Source organism: Heterodontus francisci, chromosome 11 (genome assembly GCF_036365525.1).
Source record: "Heterodontus francisci isolate sHetFra1 chromosome 11, sHetFra1.hap1, whole genome shotgun sequence".
NCBI lineage: Eukaryota > Metazoa > Chordata > Chondrichthyes > Heterodontiformes > Heterodontidae > Heterodontus > Heterodontus francisci.
Genome location: NC_090381.1, coordinates 109,137,160 through 109,156,924, shown reverse-complemented (window position 1 = coordinate 109,156,924; position 19,765 = coordinate 109,137,160). Strand labels below are relative to the sequence as shown.

Genomic DNA, 19,765 nt, shown 5'->3' with positions numbered 1-19,765 from the left:
ACATGGACTGCAGGGGTTCAAGAAGGCAGCTCACCACCACCTTCTCCAGGGCAATTCGGGATGGGCAATAAATGCTGACATAGCCAGCGACACCCACATCCCATCAATGAATTTTTTTTAAAGTGTGTATGGCACCCTTGTAGTGAATGACTATGTATCCTATACATGATGCACAAAATTGATGTTCACACAAATTGTTTAAGGGAGTGGAATGTAATTCCTTTTATAAATTGTGGAATTCGTGAATGATCATTTATCATATAATAAAATATTAAAACTAAAATATTAAATCATTTGGATTTATTTTTTTTGGAAAAACTTTTTTATCTTGGAAGGAGTTGGGGCAGGAAGAAGAGAAATCTTGTTGTCCTGACACTTCAGTGAAATCCTAGACGCAACACTGATAGGAATTTGATCCAAGGTACCACAGAGCAGTAGATTCTGTGACTTTTCATAGAGAGAAGCCAAACTCCAGCTTCAGTGAGTCACTCCAAACCATTCTGCATCCGCCTCTTAACAGTGAGTAAGAGGGTGGAGCTGTAAGAGAACTGGAAGCATGTTGCCTGTCAGTCCATTCTTTGGTGCAGGAGAATAGTGTAGAGGCCTGAAAAAAACTACATGAACAAAATGACTATAACAATAAATATGGTTTTGACTCCTTTTTATGTGGAGCTTTAAACGGTCATCTGTTATATTTGCAGGTTTCAGTGTGGATTGGTGGGCTCTGGGAGTGCTGATGTTCGAGATGATGGCAGGGCGATCGCCTTTTGACATAGTGGGGAGCTCAGATAATCCAGATCAGAACACAGAGGATTACCTGTTCCAAGGTGATAATTTTTTCTGTCAACTCTGTTTCATGCCCTTAGGTTGGTGAGTAAGCTGTCAGTTAGCATGCTAGTACTCTACATCTGGAATCTCGCATGAGGAATTCAGGCTAATCAATAGTGATCCTTATCAATGAGTGCATTTATAGGTTAGAATTTAAAACATTTTTGAGACCTTGAAAATTGCAGGTGGGAGCCATAAAGGTGAAACTTTGGTCCAGTAGAGGGTGCTGTCTCTCAACTGCGGATTAAGGTATATTGATTTGGCACATGTGTAAGTAGCTTTAAACTGCCTCATCAGGCTGTGTTTAATGTTGCTATTGGGGACAAAGAAGAGGAATTCCCCTGCGTACAAATAAATGCAAAAGGGGGAAATACCTTCAATGTTCAGAAACAAGAGCAAGTCATCTTAGGAGCTGTAGTTTTAAACCACTTAAAAGATCTGACATCCAGCTTGTGTTTCCCGCGATATGTACCAAACTGATTCATTACAAATTTCGTTTGCGAGAAACACTGGTTTGATTTGATTTTTTATCATTTTAAAATCCGTAATCGTTTGAACATTAAAGCAATGGTTAAGTGTTTTGGAATGGAGGAGTTGAGATAGCAAAACTCATGACCTTTTCCTCTTGAAGAAGCTTTTGTGTTATACCACCTGATAAGCAGACTGGAGGCCTCAAGATGCTAACAAAGTGTCAGCCTTTGCTCGGTGGTAGCACTCACCTCTGAGTCAGATGATTGCAGGTTCAAGACCCACTTCAGAGATTTCAGCTCACAATCTAGGTTGTTACGTCAATGCAGTATTGAGGGAGCGCTGCATTGCCGGAGGTACGGTGTTTCAGATGAGACGTTAAACCCTCTTGGGCGAGGATGAATTATCCATAGCACTATGCTAAGAAGAGCCGGGGTATTGTCCCTGGTACCTTGGCCAATATTTATCCTTCAACCAACATCGCTAAAGCAGATGATCATCTCATTGCAGTTTGTGGATTCTTGTGTACAAATTAGCTACCATGTTTCCTACTTACAACGGTGACTATACCTGTAAAGAATATTGGCTGTGAAGCATTTTGGGATGTCCTGAGGTCGTAAAAGGTGCAAGTTCTTTCTTGTGAAGAATCAGAAAGTTTAATTATCTGTGTATATCAGTTCTGCATTACATCCTCTGCCTTGCATTGACTTTTTTTGATTTTTTAAATATATTTTGGTGGGTTGAGCTGTTTGCTAAACCTGTTCCCACTCGAGCCCAACATCGGTGTTCACAAACCTTACAGCATGATGGTTGGAAAGTGATCAGGGACAGGATTCCTGCTTTTTTTGTCTCCAGTCTGGAACTTTCTCTGCAGTTTTCCCACATTTTCCTTTAGTCAGCAACTCTGTTCACTATCGCATGTGTAACCTTGCACATGACTCAGATTTTGTGGCTGCTCTCAATTGCCTGTGTGGTTTTGATTTAGTCCTAAGTGTTCTTTTCCTTTACTTGGCAGGCACGAGAATAAAGTCCTTGAAACAACCCTTCAATTATTCACTTTTCCCCATTGTCACGGCCTTGTTTCACACACCATCAGCATTTGTGGAACTGATCTCATTTACAGTTACTCGGGCAGAGAAGGAAAGAATTGAGAATGCACCAGTGTTTCCTTAGCAACATGACGCCAACCAGTTCCCCTGTAGTGTAGCTGGTATGCTGATCTAGTCTGACTAGAAAAACTGGGTATGGTTGTGTCTTTTGAAACTCAGATTGCACAAAATGGTGACAGATTGTCTTTCACTTTAAATGAACACTGGCAAGAGTGTAAGAAAATGAAGTTGGGCTTGTGTGCCAAACAAAGTTGATGAAGCGTATAAATGGAAAATGCTGAAAATACAGAACTGATGAAAGTTGTCAACTTGAAACGTTAATTCTGTCTCCACAGATGCTGCTAGACCTGCTGAGTATTTACAGCATTTTGTGTTTTTATTTCAGATTTCCAGCACCTGCAGTGTTTAGCTTTTGTAGTAAGGTTGAAATGCAATTTTGTGTAATGTTAACGTTGTCTAGTGGAACCCTTAAAACTTGTCCTACCAGTGTTAGTTATTTTTAATGGTCCTTTTATTTGATGTGTTGCTGATCTAATGTTACCTCTTAAGCCAGTTTGCTCCATCATCCGGCTTTCTTCCTAGCACCAAGTCTGCTCTATATTGAGTACTTCTGTTTTCACTACCCCAAATCTTTATCTCTTGGCTCAATGAAAAAATCACTTCTTGGTTGCTTCAACTGAGTGTTGACTGTGCTGTTGTAATTGCTATTTGGCAGCTATCAAGCTGGGAGTTTTTAAAATAATAAGAATAAGGAAGCTGTAAATGTTTATACTGGAGAAATGGAGTCTCAAGGAGACCTTACCAGAGTTTTATCAAATTTCAAGAAGTATAAATCAGCTGAACGCTAAGTTGTTTGACATAAGCTCTGTAATCAAGGACACGTGCTCAAACTCAGTACAGGTAAGGTGAACAGACAGTTTCGAATGAACTACTTCACTCAGTGTTGGTGAACTCATGTATTGTGCCAAACACAGTGGAGGTGGATATTATCAGAAAATTCAAGGATAAGCTGGATTTTCTTTGAGAAAAGAAACAGTTGTGGAATCAGAGATGAGAGTGTAGTGTGGTAATTTTGAACCACCCAAGTGGACTAGAGTGGTCTTTCCTGGTCCTGAATGTTTTTGTTTAATACTTTGAAAGTCTAGGGAAATCTTGATCTTAAGTTACTGGTCCTTTGTTTAGTCTGAACAGACTCACATCAGAAATAAGCATTGATCAAATGCACCATTTTCTTTTCATATCGTTTATAGCCGGGATTCAGAATTAGCTTTCTTATTTGAAGTTAGCTGCGATGATACATAAGCTTGAGTGCATACTGTCAGGATGGCAAATGTGTTGACTAGCAGTGTAAAGTGTTAAATATTGGAATAGTATTGGTGCTGGGAACAATGTTAATTCAAACTTCTATTTTTGTGCATTTCAGTCATTTTGGAAAAACAGATCCGTATTCCACGTTCCCTCTCTGTCAAAGCTGCAAGTGTATTAAAAGGATTTCTCAATAAGGTATGGGTCATACCCATTTTATTGCCTGTATTTTGTCGTTTGACTTACTTTTAGAAATACAAAAAGTTACAGAATAATCGATTGATAGTACAGAACTTGAGTATTGCTGAAAATAGAGACATTTTGTCGAAGCTTTTCGTCTTGAACTCATTAGGACAAATCGCAAGAATACCAATGTAAAGGAAACCTAAGGCCGTCGTTTTCGGCCGTGAAAAGTGCCCAGTCTACCACAGATTACCCTGGAAGGGTAATGTATCCCAAAAATTTGAGCAACAGGTGAAGCTAGCTGTTTCACGCTGCTACTATGCAGTAACAACACATGCGGTGTTTGCCACTAACAGGATGCTGCCGTCAAATAAAAAGACGTTCTGCTTATCGCACAAATGAGTAATGTGATAAATGCATTTCAGTGCCGGTGTGATGCTAGGTATATAAGCCGTACGTCCCAAAGACTGGCGGATCATATCAAACAACATGTCCCTTCCGCTGTTCGCAACGGTCAAGGTACAGGCCGTAGGCAACCAGCCCGTGCTTGCAAAACTCAAAACACAGCGTCCGATATTAGATGTGATTCCGCGATTGGACAACATTTCTAAATAATCCTCAGTATGCTAAGAATTACGCTGACAAGCAATTTAAGGTTGTCAGTAGGGCTCGCAGTGTGGCACGTTTGCACGTACTGGAAGCTATATATAGTAATACACAGGGCCATGTTCTTTGCACGTAGAAAGAACATGTACACACATTGCACCTGTTTCAGCTAAACAAAATAAGTGTCTGCCATTCGCTGGTTCATTGGTCAAGGCATTGCCCTGAGGAATCAGAGTCAGGCTGCCTGGTTTAAATTGCAAACAAAGCTTGGCAGTTAACTGTCAATCACCATAAACTGGTGTATTCTCCATGCAATGCCTCTACCAATCAGAGTCCACTTGCCAACCAATCTGCACTCTCTTCTCATAAATTTGTTGTTTCCCTTCCATTGGTATTCTTGTGCATTGTCCTGATGGGTGCAAGATGAAAAGCTTTGACAAAATGTCTCTATTTTCAACTATTATCTTTAGCTTGTTGGTTTTGGACATTATGAACTCCAGGTCACAACTTTTTGCTCAGTTTATTTGTCAGCTTGTACAGAATGTATAAAACTGAATATATTTCCAACCCTTTGAAGCTCATCTTCAGTGTTCTTGGACTGTGGAGGCTGATGGTGTCATCTGCTTATTAGCCCTTTCCATTCTGGGTGGCAGAACCTTCAACCATCTTTGCCCTACTCAATGGCACTCTCTTCCTAAACACCTCTGCCTTGTTTACTCTTCCCACCTTTCGAACTCCAGCTCTTCAAGTTGTATTAGTTCTCAACTCTTTAACTCTCCTGTTACTGATAGTATATAAATTCACATTATTGTCGTTTTGTCTATTTAAAAATAAGTTAAGTCTTGTTTCTGCCTTCTGAACCAAAAGTTTCTTTGAAATCGATGAATGCGGCATTAGTTGCGGGAAGGATTATATTGCCTATTATAGTTCAGGCAGCTGAATTCATCTAAATGTCATCCTGAAATTTCCAGTTTATTATGTTGCGCATCCCAGGGTTGCATATTAACATTGAATCCCAGAAATGCAAACTTTTCTAAGCTTTGACTATGATTTGATTTAAACTGTACTATCTTCATTCATTGAATTTCAACATTCTCGGTCAGGCTGCTGGTGGAGCAAGCATAGGTAGAACATCTTAAGGGTTTAAGGGGCACGGAAAACTGGCATGCCAGCCAAACTCTACCGAAATGCATCTCTGTGGAGAGCCGGCATGGACCCAGTGGGCTGAGTGGCCTCCTTCTGTGCCGTATATGACTCTATGTAATAGGGAAGCAGCATTGGCAAGAGCGGATGTGTGACAAAATCCAAATACTAACAGGCTGTGTGTTCTAGTGAGTTAGATGCTAGTCTTTCACCTCTGGCATCTGAGTTCATATCTAGCTGGGATTCACAGGATGAGAATCTCCTCTCTCTGCTGTCTGTAAGGGTCTACATGAAATGTATCTTGCAGTTTCAGGTAAGTTTTTCATGGACAAAAGAACACACAATTCTAACTACTAATTGACACTAAATTGGTAATCTTATTCTGAAGCAACATAGAATGGCTGATCTGGAAAATGGAAAGATGTTCTGCAGGTCCAGTATGGGGTGGCTTTTAAAGATAGGCAGTGGCACACAGCTTGGGCAGATTAGAACTAGCTTTAGTTGCACCTTTTGGTTTTACCTGACATACGAGCCCTTGACACTGCCTGGAATGGTCAATGTTCTATTTCCTAGCCCTAAATCACTCACTTTTAGCAGCATCAAGCTCACGTGAAAAAAAAATAAAATAAAATCTAAAGGCTGACTGGCAAGACTACCTTTGCTCTTCAGTGTTATCTTACAAATTATGTTTTTGTTCCAGGATCCAGCAGAGCGTCTTGGATGCCACCCACAAACAGGATTCGCTGATATTCAGGGTAATCCTTTCTTTCGCAATGTAGACTGGGACTTGGTGAGTTTTCATTGGAACAGGATTCATCTTCAAATGCAAACTGCAGCATGAAATGCATGTTGGTGGAACCAAATGACTGCTTTTTCTTGTTGTTCTTATGCATTTAAAAATGGTATTTAAAGTCTTATATATGGTATATAATGCATATTGTGACCTTGTATCTGCTCACTGGAGGGTAAATGTCTGGAGTCCGTAACACCTGGAAAGTCGAGGATTAATTAGAACTGTCAACGTGAATGCGAAAAAGGCAAATTATGTCTGACAAATTTACCTTAACAATGGAGGAAATGCAGTGGTTGTTATGTGTCTTACTTTTTGTAAGGCATTTGATAAAGTGCCAGATAGAAGGCTCATTTTAAAGGGAATGTGACAGCAGGGACAAGAAGTTGGTTAAAGGACAATGTTATGATTTTGGGCTGCCTTTTGCAGGTATTTACTTGTTTCAATTATGTCAGTTGCTCCCTTAAGCAGTCTGGTTGTCTGCTTTTTTTTAGTGGAGGTTGACCCCAATTGACCTGTATCTGTTAGAGCAGTAGTGAAAGCGATAGTGTAACAATGGAACACTCTTGTGATCTGGGCTGGATCTCTGTCTTAACCATATGTACTTCTTTAATCCTCCCAAGGTGGGCATCTTTTTGTGTGGTTTGTAAACTGCTCCATTCCTTGGTTTACAAGGATGAGCTTTAGTTTTGAGCAGAGACTGGAGAAACTGTCGCTCTGTATTAGAATGAACATGGTTAAGAGAGATCTAACAAAGGTTCAAAATTGAGAGGGTGTCGTAAGATAAAACGGGGGAAAGTATTTTGTAGTTTTGGTGAGTCAGTAACTAAAGAGTGTGTATTTAATTCCATTACCAAAAGATTGAATGGTGAGGTTAAGAGAATTTTTATTTACATAAAGGGTTGTTAGGACATGGAAAGCCCTATTGGAAATGGTGGTTGAAGCAAAATTGATAGCTTTTAAAATAAATAATTGAATGAGGAAAAATTTAAAGTGAGAGTAAATAGAGAGCCAGCACAGGAGAATGAGCCTTCTGTGCTGTACAACTCTATCATTTCATCCACCTTTCCTACGATCCACTTTCTCTCATTTTTTTTCTTTTCTCTCTTTTTTTTTTCCCGTCTTATAAAAGTATGGCTCATTCTAAGGTATTGATAGTTAAACATGGCAGCCCACTGCTACAAGTCACAATCGTAACTAGTAAAATATTATTACCATATTTCTTGAGTTAACAAGTAGAGCCTAAAATAACCAAATGATCATTGGTATGTGATCCTAGACATGTGTGTGTGTATATACAAACAATGAGAGGGAGATTTCTACATATAATTATATCATGTACACTGATCACTGAAGGTCACTGGCCACTAATTTGGGTGAGGAATATGCCGTAGTTCAGGAAATAATGCCAAAGCTGAGAATAAGATCATCTAACTCATCATAGGGCAGGTATCAGTCTTGGGACCCTTCCTGATTTATATGATTCAGTGGTTCAACATCAGCTGAATGAGGAAGGGGTGGGGTGCGGTGATGGCAAAGAGCAGCAGGAGGATCATATCTTGCTTTTTGCAGTTTCAATGCAAGTAGATAACCTAGATTTTCCATCAGCATTACTTTAATAAAAACAAGAAATGCTGGAACCACTCAGCAGGTCTGGCAGCATCTGTGGAAAGAGAAGCAGAGTTAACGTTTCGGGTCAGTGACCCTTCATCGGAACTGACAAATATTAAAAATGGCACAGGTTATAAGCAAGTGAGGTGAGGGTGGGGCAAGAGATAACAAAGGAGAAGGTGTAGATTGGACAAGGCCACATAGCTGACCAAAAGGTCATGGAGCAAAGGCAAACAATGTGTTAATGGTACGTTGAAAGAGGATTTCCCCCCCCCACTGTTGTTGACAGGGCCCTCAACCGTGTCCGGCCCATTTCCTGTACCTCTGCCCTCAACCCTTCCCCTCCCTCCCAAAACATGACAGGGTTCCCCTTGTCCTCACTTTCCACCCTATCAGCCTCCATATCCAAAGGATCATCCTCCGCCATTTCCGCCACCTCCAGCGTGATGCCACTCCCAAACGCATCTTCCCCTCCCTTGCCCTGTCAGCATTCCGAAGGGATCGTTCCCTCCGTGACACCCTGGTCCACTCCTCCATTACCCCCACCACCTCGTCCCCATCCCATGGCACCTTCCCCTGCAATCGCAGGAGGTGTAATACTGCCCATTTACCTCCTCTCTCCTCACGATCCCAGGCCCCAAACACTCCTTTCAGGTGAAGCAGCGATTTACTTGTACTACTTTCAGATTTCCAGCATCCGCAGTATTTTGCTTTTATTTTAGCATTACTTTAATGCCAGGAATAACCCATTTAAAATGAATAAGTTATTGCTGACATTAAATCACACCAATCAGAAAAAACAAGCTGATATATACAACTGTGACACCACTGCCTTAGTATCTGAATTCACACCAGCAACAGTTCCTAAAATTGTTTTGAATGTAGATCTTCAGAATTGGAAACTGAACACATGAAGAGGGGAGAGGAGAGCAGCACTTAAAAGTCAAGATCGCTGATTCCTGTCAGAGAGGCAGTTAATGGGTATAATGATATACAGATTTTTAATCTATAAAGCAAGAGAGATCTGATCACTGGTGGGTATGTCAAGATCATTTCAGTGAGAGTAAAAAACATATATGGAACAAAAGAGCTGAGTAAGTCTATATATTAAAAATAAAATATGGGAAAGATTCACACTAGAAGTCTGCACGCTGGAGGAGAATGAAATGGAGAATGGATGAGAGACTGGCGAAAATGTGTGAGGCCACTAAGTTGCTTCACAAAGGTTTGAGGCAAAAGGCTACAGGGTATTTAGGAGACCAATATGATAACGTTTCTGACGCTAGCATTGAGTTTAGTTGCAATAGTAAAGAAGGCAAAAGCAGAAAAGCTTGGTGTGGAAAGGGAGAAGCCATAAGGAGGCCAGTGTCGCACTCTCAAACAGAACATAAATGTTCCTGAAAGCGGACAACAAATCTGCATTTGATCTCTCCTCTATGCAGGAGGCTGTAGTGTGACCAATTAAAGTACATTGGGTTACAGGAAGTACACTTAAATTGCTATTTCACGATTTTCAAGTCATGCTTCTTGGAAACGTGCTCCCTGCTGGGAGTGCCGACTATGGAATCATCTTTGAAATGTCTGCTAATCTTACTGTATCAAGTACTAGAGACTGGATTCTGCAGTTATTTACCTTTATACCAGAAAAGTGGGAAAATATTTAAATTGTTACAAAAAGATTATGATTGGCCTTTGAATGCAAATCTGTTTAAACACAATGCTAAAACTGCATCATTAGAATGAAGTTAGGGAATCAGTCCAAAGTTTTGAAGGAACTGAGTTAACAATACAAGTTGAAACTCAAGAACCATGGGTCAATTACTGTGTCTTGCCTGATAATTCCTTACTCACACTGCTAAGCAATAATGATCCCTGATAGTTGGTACTCAGAGTGACTGTGATAAGAAATAGAATATTTTTCTATTTTTGCACACCCAATCTATGTCACGGAGTTCCAAGGAGGTATTACACAATTTACTTTAGAACTAATGTCATCTAGCTCTGCTGCAAAAATGTGCTTTGACTTGAATCTCAGATGAGTCCTCTTTAATTCATCAATGTGTCATTTTCAGTTCTCTCACTATGGTTCTTATTTCCTTTCTGAAGTTAATTGGTGACAATTATTGTCAAATGAAGGGCAGTTTGTGCTAAGGGTTTAAGTCTGTTAGGAACTGCATTGGAGTTAACCACAGTCTTTCTGCATAGAAGTCCTGCAGCTGGCCTGAAAATGCAAATTACCGTAAAGAAAACTAAATCAGGTGAAAATTTAACATTTTAATTTTTATTATTGATGATCTAGATGGAACAGAGGCAGGTCATCCCACCCTTCAAGCCACACATTTCTGGTGAATATGGACTTGACAACTTTGACTCCCAGTTCACGAATGAACCTGTCCAGCTCACTCCAGATGACGAGTAAGTAGCAGTCATGGTAATTTTCCTCTTCTCCATAATAAGAACCAAATAGTTTATGTTGCTTATCTGGGATTGGCGAGGGATCAATTTAATTTTGTTTACCACCCCTGTCCTGAAAAATTATTAACATTGTGGACAGCTAAAGTAATTTCAGTAATACCTTGAGCGGGTTTGTCTAAATTATTTGTTCCTTTAATACATATTGGCCTAGTTTTTTATTCCAATTAAAATGTGTTGTAAAGGAAGCAAGGAAGCTACAACTATATTGTGCGCATCTGCTGCATTGGCAACCATTTATGTGACATCTACTGTGAATAAACCAGGGAAATTCATATGGATTTGATCTCGATTCATTATATAGGTATTTTACAGTGAATGTAACATGATTTGTCAGTGGCTATTAAATTCATGTGCAATAATCCAAATTCAACTAGTATTATTTCACAGCTTCATAGTTTCATATAGTACACAAGAAGGTTATTTGGCCCATCCTGCCAGTGCCAGCTCTTTGGAAGAGCTATCTAATTAGCCCTACTTCCCTGCTCTTTCTGTGTATCCCTGCATCATTTTCCTTTTTAAGTAAATATCCATTTCCCTTTTAGAAGTTGCTGTTGAATCTGCTTGTATCACCCTTTCAGGCAGTGCATTTCAGATCATCATAAGTCAGAGTAAGTCAAGAATACTCTTCATCTCCCTCTATCTCTTTTGTCAATTATCTTAAATCTGTGTCCTCTGGTCGTGGAAATAGTTTCTTCCACTCCACTCTACCCTATCAATACCACTTCCAATTTTGAACACCTCCCCTTAACCTTCATGATCTCCAGACAACAATCCCAACTTCTCAAGTCTCTCCAAATAACTAAATTCCGTCAACCCTGGTACCAGTCTGGTAAATCTGGGGGTTAATATCAAGGCCTGTGTTTCTATTTATAAAGCCAAGGATTCCATCTTTTAAAAAGAAATAGCTTTATCGACTTGTCCTTCCACCTGCAAAGATGTGTAGTGTAAAATTTAGATAACTTGAGTGTAAAATTTTCTTTCCTATATCTGACCCTGTTTTGTAAGCTTATGTTTAGGGCGGATGATCTGTTGTCTCTCAAATAATTTTCACTGCATTGCACCTTTTCATGTACAGTTGCAGTACTCAGTCAGCAATTCCAGCTACAGGTAGGATATGTTGCAAGCTGTCATACTACAACAGATCGCCTGCTTTAGTTTTACTCTTGACTTTTTAGACTTCATTCTCCCTTGCGTTACTCCATGCCATGAGCAATTCACGTAACTGAAAATGCAGTCAGGTCTCCACGAATGCTCTGTGAACTAACTTTGCAAGGGTTTAACTGTCAAATTTTTTTCCCATCTGCCCTATCGGAATTACTTCCTCTAGGGCAGCTTAGCAACGATTAGATATTACAGTTACCAAAAATAGGGACATCTTGACGAAGCTTTTCGTCTTGCACTCATCAGGACAATCCGTAACAATAACCAATGTAAGGGAAAACAACAATTTACACTGCATGAAAAGAGAGTGCTGATTTGTTGGCAAGTGAACTCTGATTGGTAGAGGGGTTGCCATGGTGAATGCACCAGTTTACGGTGGCTGACAGTTAACTGACAGTTAAACCAGGCAACTTGACTCTGGTCAAAGCATTGACCTGAGGAATGAACCAGCGAATGGCTGTCACTTATTTTGTTCAGCTGAAACAGGCGCAATGTTAGTACATATTCTTCCTGTCTGCAAAGAACAGGGCCCTGTGTATTAATATATGTAGCTTCCAGTACGCGCAAATGTGCCACACTGCGAGTCCTACTGACGATCATAAATTGTTGTCAGTGTAATTTTTAGCACACTGTGGATTATTTAGAAAATGTCGTCCAATCGCAGAATCACGTCTAATGTTGGACACTGTGTTTTGAGTTTTGCAAGCACGGGCTGGTTGGATACTGCCCATACCTTGCCCATTGCGAACAGCAGAAGGGTCATGTTTGATGAGACCTGCCAGTCTTTGGGACATACGGCCTATATACCTAGCATCACACTGGCTTTGAAATTCATACATCACATTACTCATTTGTGTGATAGGCAGGATGTCATTTTGGCTTCACTGGCCAATACATGCGTTGAGATTCTTACAGTTCCATGCACTATAAGATTGGCCTCATTGGCAACCTCATAAATAGGGCCCGAGCCATTTGCTAACCATGCAAGCTTGATGCTGAAATAGGGCGAATCAAAGACATCCTGAGTGACCATGGCTACCCTGATCAGATCCTTTCTCGCTGTATATTATGCAAACTTATGAATGGGCCTAAGACCATCTTTTTCGGTACTGAAAAGTGCCCAGTCTACCTCAAGTTACCCTGGAAGGGTAATGTATCCCAAAAATTTGAGCAGCAGGTAAATTAGCTGCTTCACGCTGCTACTATGCAGTAGCAACACATGTGACATTCGCCACTAACAGAATGCTGACGTCCTGCCTATCACACAAATGAGTAATGCGATATATGAATTTCAATGCCAGTGTGATGCTAGGTATATAGGCTGTATATCCCAAAGACTTGTGGATCGTATCAAACAACGTGTCCCTTCTGCTGTTCGCTATTAAGTTAAGAAATTGCACAGAAACCCTTTTAGTCCCACTTTTGTGTCATGCAGGAGTATGTAAAATAAATGACTTGATTTGATGAATCATTACTATTTGTTACTATTTTCCATGCTCTGCTATTTATTTTTTCTTTAATTTTGTTTTCTTAGTGATGCAGTAAAGAAGATTGACCAATCAGAATTTGAAGGCTTTGAATATATCAATCCCCTTCTGATGTCAGCTGAAGAGTGCGTCTGATTGCTGGAATCTGTGCATGTGGCCAGTGCCTCCAACCATGCATGTGGAAGAGCTGCAAACAATGAATCTTGTTTTCGTAGCAGAAGCCTTTTCTCTGTACAGCTAATGGGGTTGAGAATGCTCATCCCAACTCTAATCCAGCAAATGGCCAATGAGTACCTAGTATACCTGTTACAATTTAACTATAAGCTGCAGGTTAATTACCTGAGTTCTCAACCACTGCAGCTGAGAGATTACCTTTTTTCCCCCCGATATTTCCTGCTGATGCTATTAACTTGGTGGCCAGGATAGTTTTAGTTGGGGAGCAAGTCTTCTCTTAACTTACCTAAGAACTGACTTACTTGTTTTTTTTTTCCATTGGGTCGTTGGGTGGAAAGTTAGCTTTATTCTCCTGGTATTGACGTAAAACCTATGTGCACGACTTAAAGGCTTCATTTGCTCCCCCAAGATACCTCTACCAGCCTGTGGCCAGTGGTATTTGCTCAGGGAGGTGGCAGCTAATGGCTTTGACAAAAATGCTTTTGCTGGTATAACATTGCCCTTATCTACTGGAAAAGTGTGTCCAAGGTGAGGGAAAGAAAAGCATTTCAAACATTTCTTCCAACTACTAGCACAATACAAGCAAGATCATGTACAGAAACTGAATTGTAGAAATCCTATTGGCATTTATCTCATTGACTATTAGTTTTTTTTTAAAGTTATCACATGTTTCTTTTGGGACCACAAATGAGAATTACAAAAAAAAGTGCACAAACATACTGTGACTATTCTTGTGTCTGCACTGATATGAAAGGTGTCTTTTTTTTATATGAAAAAAATATATATATATAAAAGCAGGTAAAATATATTCTGCATCACAGTGTGCCGATTGAGGCTTTCAGTCCTGCCAGTATATAGTCTATTGGAACTAAGCTTCCTGGATTGTGTGTTGGATACGGAGTTATGCAGAGTAAGGAATGATCTGCCACATCTTGTCACTGTTATACTTCATACATAAATGACTAAAATTACCTTCTATCTCCTGCTGTTTGTAGCGGCTGCAGCTGATGCCGAGAAAGCAGAACAAAGTTTTGCTAGGAATTGTATTGAACGTTCACTCAAATACTTGGAAATGAAAGATGCGTTTATAGTTTTTATCTTCCCCTTTCCCCTCGAAAAAGAACCCACATTTCAATACATAAAATTTAATATTATTGACTGCACTACTTTGCTACAGACCTGACATTGTATAAAGTTTGTTTCTTGTTGCCTCCCTGTCCCATGAGAGATTCAAACTCAAGTAATTTCTTGTTAAGAAACGGAAGCAAAACCAGGCATGAATTTCTGAGTAAATGGATTGTAACGCTATTTAGCAACTTCACTCATGACACTTCCCGTCCTCCAGACTTTTTCTGTTTTGTGGCAGCATGGAAGGAGTCACCCATTGTTCCATGTAAAGAAAATCGTTATCGCTGTGTTTGATAAATTGCAATTACAATTTTATATTGAAAAAACACAACCTGCTAAATTAACTGTGCTGTTGATCTCTTCTACAGCTAATCGAACAGACATGACATATTTGTGTTGCTGCAACTTTCTTTCCACCCCTCTTCCTTTCCTCCATCGTATTATTTTACTGTAGTGAATATAGTTGTGAATTGTTGTTAGAAATTGAGAAGTGTAACTTTGCCACATTTGAGCTGCAATTTTATCTGGACATGATAAACTGCAGTATACCTTAGTTTCTTTGATGTTTCTGCCTTGTCCATACCCACTTAATCTTCAGATTTTAGAGGTTGCATTCAATACTTGGCATGGTTACTCATTTGCTTATCCACCTTAGAGAGTTTATCCTATTGAATGTCACGTAATCCGAAATGTCCCAAAAAAGAATGACTATTGACTTGCAACATCTCTCGTTCTGCTTTAAAACTGCTGCTAGCAGTCCAGCTAGAATGAGACATTATGTGTATATATTTCCTGACTTATAGTCCCTTGTTTAAAATGACCAAATAAGTTAAACTTTTTTTTTTAATTATCTGGGATTCAGGAAATGTTAATGATGTTTGGGGTTGCATTCCACTGTTCCGTCCATTGTTCTGTGAAAGTAGAAAGCTGGTGTCATTACTTGTAACCAAAAAGGGTTTCTATTCGATATGTTCAGGGCCATTGGTTTACAGTTAATGAATAGTTACATTCTAGGATTTTGAGATGTTTAGGGGAATTTCATTTTGCAATGTCATCCTTTTTCGTGATTACTGGAGTGGATCTACTGATTGCTGCAGTGATGAATATGAATGGGTAGAGTGCTGCTTTTAATGCTTCATTCCCCATCCAGGACTTTATCTATCAATTGAAAACACGTAATTGCTTAAGGGGTAGCTGAGAAATACCTGTAAACGCACCTTTTAAGATTATGGCATAGTTCAATACTCCACAAGTCCCATTTAAAACTGTAGCACATTCTAAAAGACTATTAAAGAGACCATATCCCTTTCTGATGTAGTGATATTTTCTGCTTTTTGAGCACTATAGTAACGTTCACAGTATTTTTTGTATATTTGGACAGATGAATGTAACAGTGCAGATGTTGGCAGCCATCGTGACTTGCACCATTGTTGAAGTTTACTGTTGTCAAACTGAATGCCAAGAGTAATATTGCAGAGCTGCTGGAGCATGATGATATTTTTAACTCATGACTTTTTTACCCCCTCTATCAGTCTTTTGTACTCAAGAACGCCTCTTGCTGGGGAATGAAATCTGGGTACCTTGTGGAAGATGGTGCTGGTGGGTTATTCAACTATGGATTGTGGGGACAGCGACCAGTCAATGCAAAGGCAAAAACATCTGCACTTACGCACAAAGAGAATGGGATATGGCATCTTTTAATGTTTATTTGTTCAGGGCACTGAAATGCATAAGGCTTGGTTGGCCCATCTGGAAGAATGTCATTTACAATTCAGAAATGTTCATTGTGAAGATTAATTTGGAAACTGCATGTCATTTCTTAAAATATCAGTGAGCTAATGATACAACTACATTGGTATTGGGAGCATACCCAGACTGTGCAGTCAGAGCACTATAAATGCAGAGGTTATCGGCCAAATTTACAGGAGAATCGACGAGTGTGTAGCGTGGAGTAATTGTTTGGTTTTTGGAGGAGGCTGTTCTTCAGTATGTACAACTGCCAAGAGCAGGTGGGAGTTTGGTGGTTGAAGATTCATAAACATTTTGAAAGCGTCACATACAGAATTGTTAGGAAAACAGAATAGTGCAGGTTTAAAGTGCTCTTTGGCCATCTAAGTATTTAACTGCTCCATAGTAATGTATCATTTTAAATTGTTCTGGTCCCCCACCTCCTCAAAGAATTTGTGAATATCTTGATTTGATTGAGGTGAAAAATTAGTCTTGCTGGTTGTCGGATAAAGAGAAGCTGACCATAGCTTTCAGGTGGTGGCAGCAGCATTTACGAACTACTGGAATGGGAGTTTCCATGATTTGTGTTACTGGTAATTCTAAGACGTTTCCCTTTTGAAGGAATAATGTTTCCACTTACTCGCCTAAAGAGTCCATGAATTCTACTGTCAGAAAAATATCTACACAACCTAATGCAGCACACCACAAGACAATTCCTGACACGGTGCCCATACTCCTATCTTGTTTGGGAATGTTTGCAAATAAGTTTTTTTTTAAATAGAAGTAGAAAATGCTGGAAATGCAGCAATCTGTGAAGAAAGAAGTTTACAGGTTGTTAAAGACCCAACTAGGTAACAACCCCAATTTGTGATAGTTATCTCCTGCCTATCCTCATTTCCATTCAGATTCCTTTAGCATTTGAAAGAGTAGGGCGTGGAAAAGAGACCCTTCTTAACATTTGCCATCTCTACTACTAATTCATGCCCACTTAACAGGCGATACGCTTGTTACGACATTACCCTTGACCCCTCTCGTTTCGCCAAGTTGTTCATCTACAAATTAACACCTGATGGTATTAGTCTCAGAACCAATTAAACTCCTTAACCATAGCTTTAAAGTGTTGTACAGTCATGCTGGGCCCTCAATTTTGACACATGAAGCCCATTGGTGATTGTAATTGTCAGAAAAACATGGAATCAGGAAATTGAGGACTTGGGAGTTTACTGCTAGGTTTTTCATTCATATATGTGGTTAGTGGTTTAAAGAAAATATTAATATTGGTTTATTTTAAATAAGAACATTGCAACACTGAGTGTCAAGTAGAACTATGTTTCTGGGATCTCTGACTTACATTTACTCTTTTCTCATTAATGCCCTGCTCAATGCTCTTATGTAGTTTTTTTAATGCATTTCATTTGTCTTATCTCCAATGTTTTGCTTTTTTTTGGTTTATTAGGGGTCGAGCACCAAGTTTTCATTTAAGCAGAAGATACTGCCGTTTGTTTGAGTTTTGTGACTAGCAACAGCTACTGTGCTGTTTTTACAGTGCTGGTATGAAAGAATATTAGTTTAGTTTTATGCTGTCATGTGTATCTGGTGAAGGACTGCCCTTCAGGTACAATGTCGACAAATAGTTTGTCTCCTGTAAAATCAAAGACCATGGAGTGGTTCATTAGATTAGATTAGAGATACAGCACTGAAACAGGCCCTTCGGCCCACCGAGTCTGTGCAGACCATCAACCACCCAGTTATACTAATCCTACACTAATCCCATATTCCTACCCAACATCCCCACCTGACCCTATATTTCCCTACCACCTACCTATACTAGTGACAATTTATAAAGGCCAATTTACCTACCAACCTGCAAGTCTTTTGGCTTGTGGGAGGAAACCGGAGCACCTGGAGAAAACCCACGCAGACACGGAGAACTTGCAAACTCCACACAGGCAGTACCCAGAATCGAACCCGGGACCCTGGAGCTGTGAGGCGGCAGTGCTAACCACTGTGCCGCCCTGTTCAGTTGAGTTCCATAATTATTGGCATCGAGTTGTGAATCTATCTTTTGGCAATTTGTGAATGGGTATTGATGTTTCATTTCTTCTTAACATACATGTTTTTTTTCATTAGGCAGTCTCTCTTTTTGCTGCTCTGCTTACATTAAATCAATTCTTAATACTCAGAACCCTGTCTTTTGGCCTTTACAATTGTTATGTAATATCTTGCGTCCAAGCTCGTTTTGTGCTGAATGAAGTCCCAGTTCTGTGCTATCCGTCCCAATGGAAAACATTCTGTCCTGGCTTGCTTTCCCCCTCTCAGTGATCATTTTATTGGATTAGCTCCTCCTGAGACTGGGAGTCTTCAATTAAGACTTCACTTAATTGGAATCGATGTTGCATTGTACTGGGCAACCCAGTACAAACTGTTATATTGTACCATTCCATTAGCGTAAGAGACCAAGAACTGCGGAGACCATTTTCTCACATAGGTGTAATTTGCGTGTTATTTTGATGAGGGGGGAAGTGAATGTTTTCAATTTGGTTCTGTTTAATATCCACATGTGCACAGAGTTCAGTAATCCATTATATTGTGATTTCATAAAATATTTGATGGAGAATAAATAGTCATCAATTACTAACCAGATATGTCCACCCTCGATAATACACATGCTCTGGTCCTGTCATTCTTCTTGTGGCAATTTCCTGGAAGGTGTGAAATTATTAGCTGTAATTGTGGATTAAAGAGGCAGCCTAATAAATGTGTGTATGTGTGTGGGGGGGGGGGGGGGAGGGGAAGAGAGAGAGAAGAGATTTTAGCTGTTCATAACTTATAAAATTTGTAAGTATGCACACAAAGGAACATGTTTAGATTTTCACTAATAGAAATCTCCCCATGGAGTGATTTGAAAGAACAGTCCTAGCAAAAAAATACATTGAAATTTTGGTAGCATTTATTTTAAAATCAAGATGGTTTTCTCGGGAATAAATGTTCTCTATATTTGTGTGGGAGTTGAGGGAGCTTGTGCAGCAACATCATATCCCTGATGAGTTGGCAAATCTCCACATTCCGTGTTAGCTTGTTAACCATGCTGTCTGAATAATTTTGCTGAAAAACACCTCCGATCTGATTTCCATAATCACATTCCTCTGAATATATCGTAATAAATTCAGGCTTTAAGACTTTGATTTCAGAAGTTGGCTCTTTTGGAAGAAAAGCTCCATCCCCCCAGGTGTTTGTGTGTGCGCGTGCCTGAGAGTTGTAGAGCCTTGTAGTCTGGAACAGTGCACTGGAGAGCAAACCTAGAATCTAGCCAAGAAATTGGCTGCAGGAGTTTTCTGAAAAAGATTTAATAGAGAAGCGTTAAGGTTCAGATTGTTCTTGGTTTACTGTTTGCGAATCAGTACAAAACAGAAAAAGATCACGGTGTTGGTTTGGTTTGGAGGAATCGTTTTTTTTTAGGGGGTATAGTTCAATGAATTCGGAATGTAAATATTAAGGGACTATAATTAGCCAATTTTATACATTTCGCAATCAAAGAATTGAACATCTTTATAATGAAGCGTTTCAGT

At 39.7% G+C, this 19,765-nt stretch overlaps 1 protein-coding gene across 1 annotated transcript in view; it reads left to right on the top strand.

Annotated features, from left to right (window-relative positions):
* The window catches only part of prkci (protein kinase C, iota), a 148,725-nt gene extending 129,757 nt beyond the window's left edge, over positions 1–18,968 (top strand). The window contains exons 15-19 of the mRNA XM_068042740.1: positions 702–827; positions 3,829–3,908; positions 6,343–6,432; positions 10,343–10,458; positions 13,214–18,968. Coding sequence (XP_067898841.1) covers positions 702–827; positions 3,829–3,908; positions 6,343–6,432; positions 10,343–10,458; positions 13,214–13,301 — 500 coding nt within the window. The 3' untranslated portion in view covers positions 13,302–18,968. The remainder of the gene's footprint in view (positions 1–701; positions 828–3,828; positions 3,909–6,342; positions 6,433–10,342; positions 10,459–13,213) is intronic.
* The last annotated feature ends 797 nt before the right edge of the window (positions 18,969–19,765 follow it).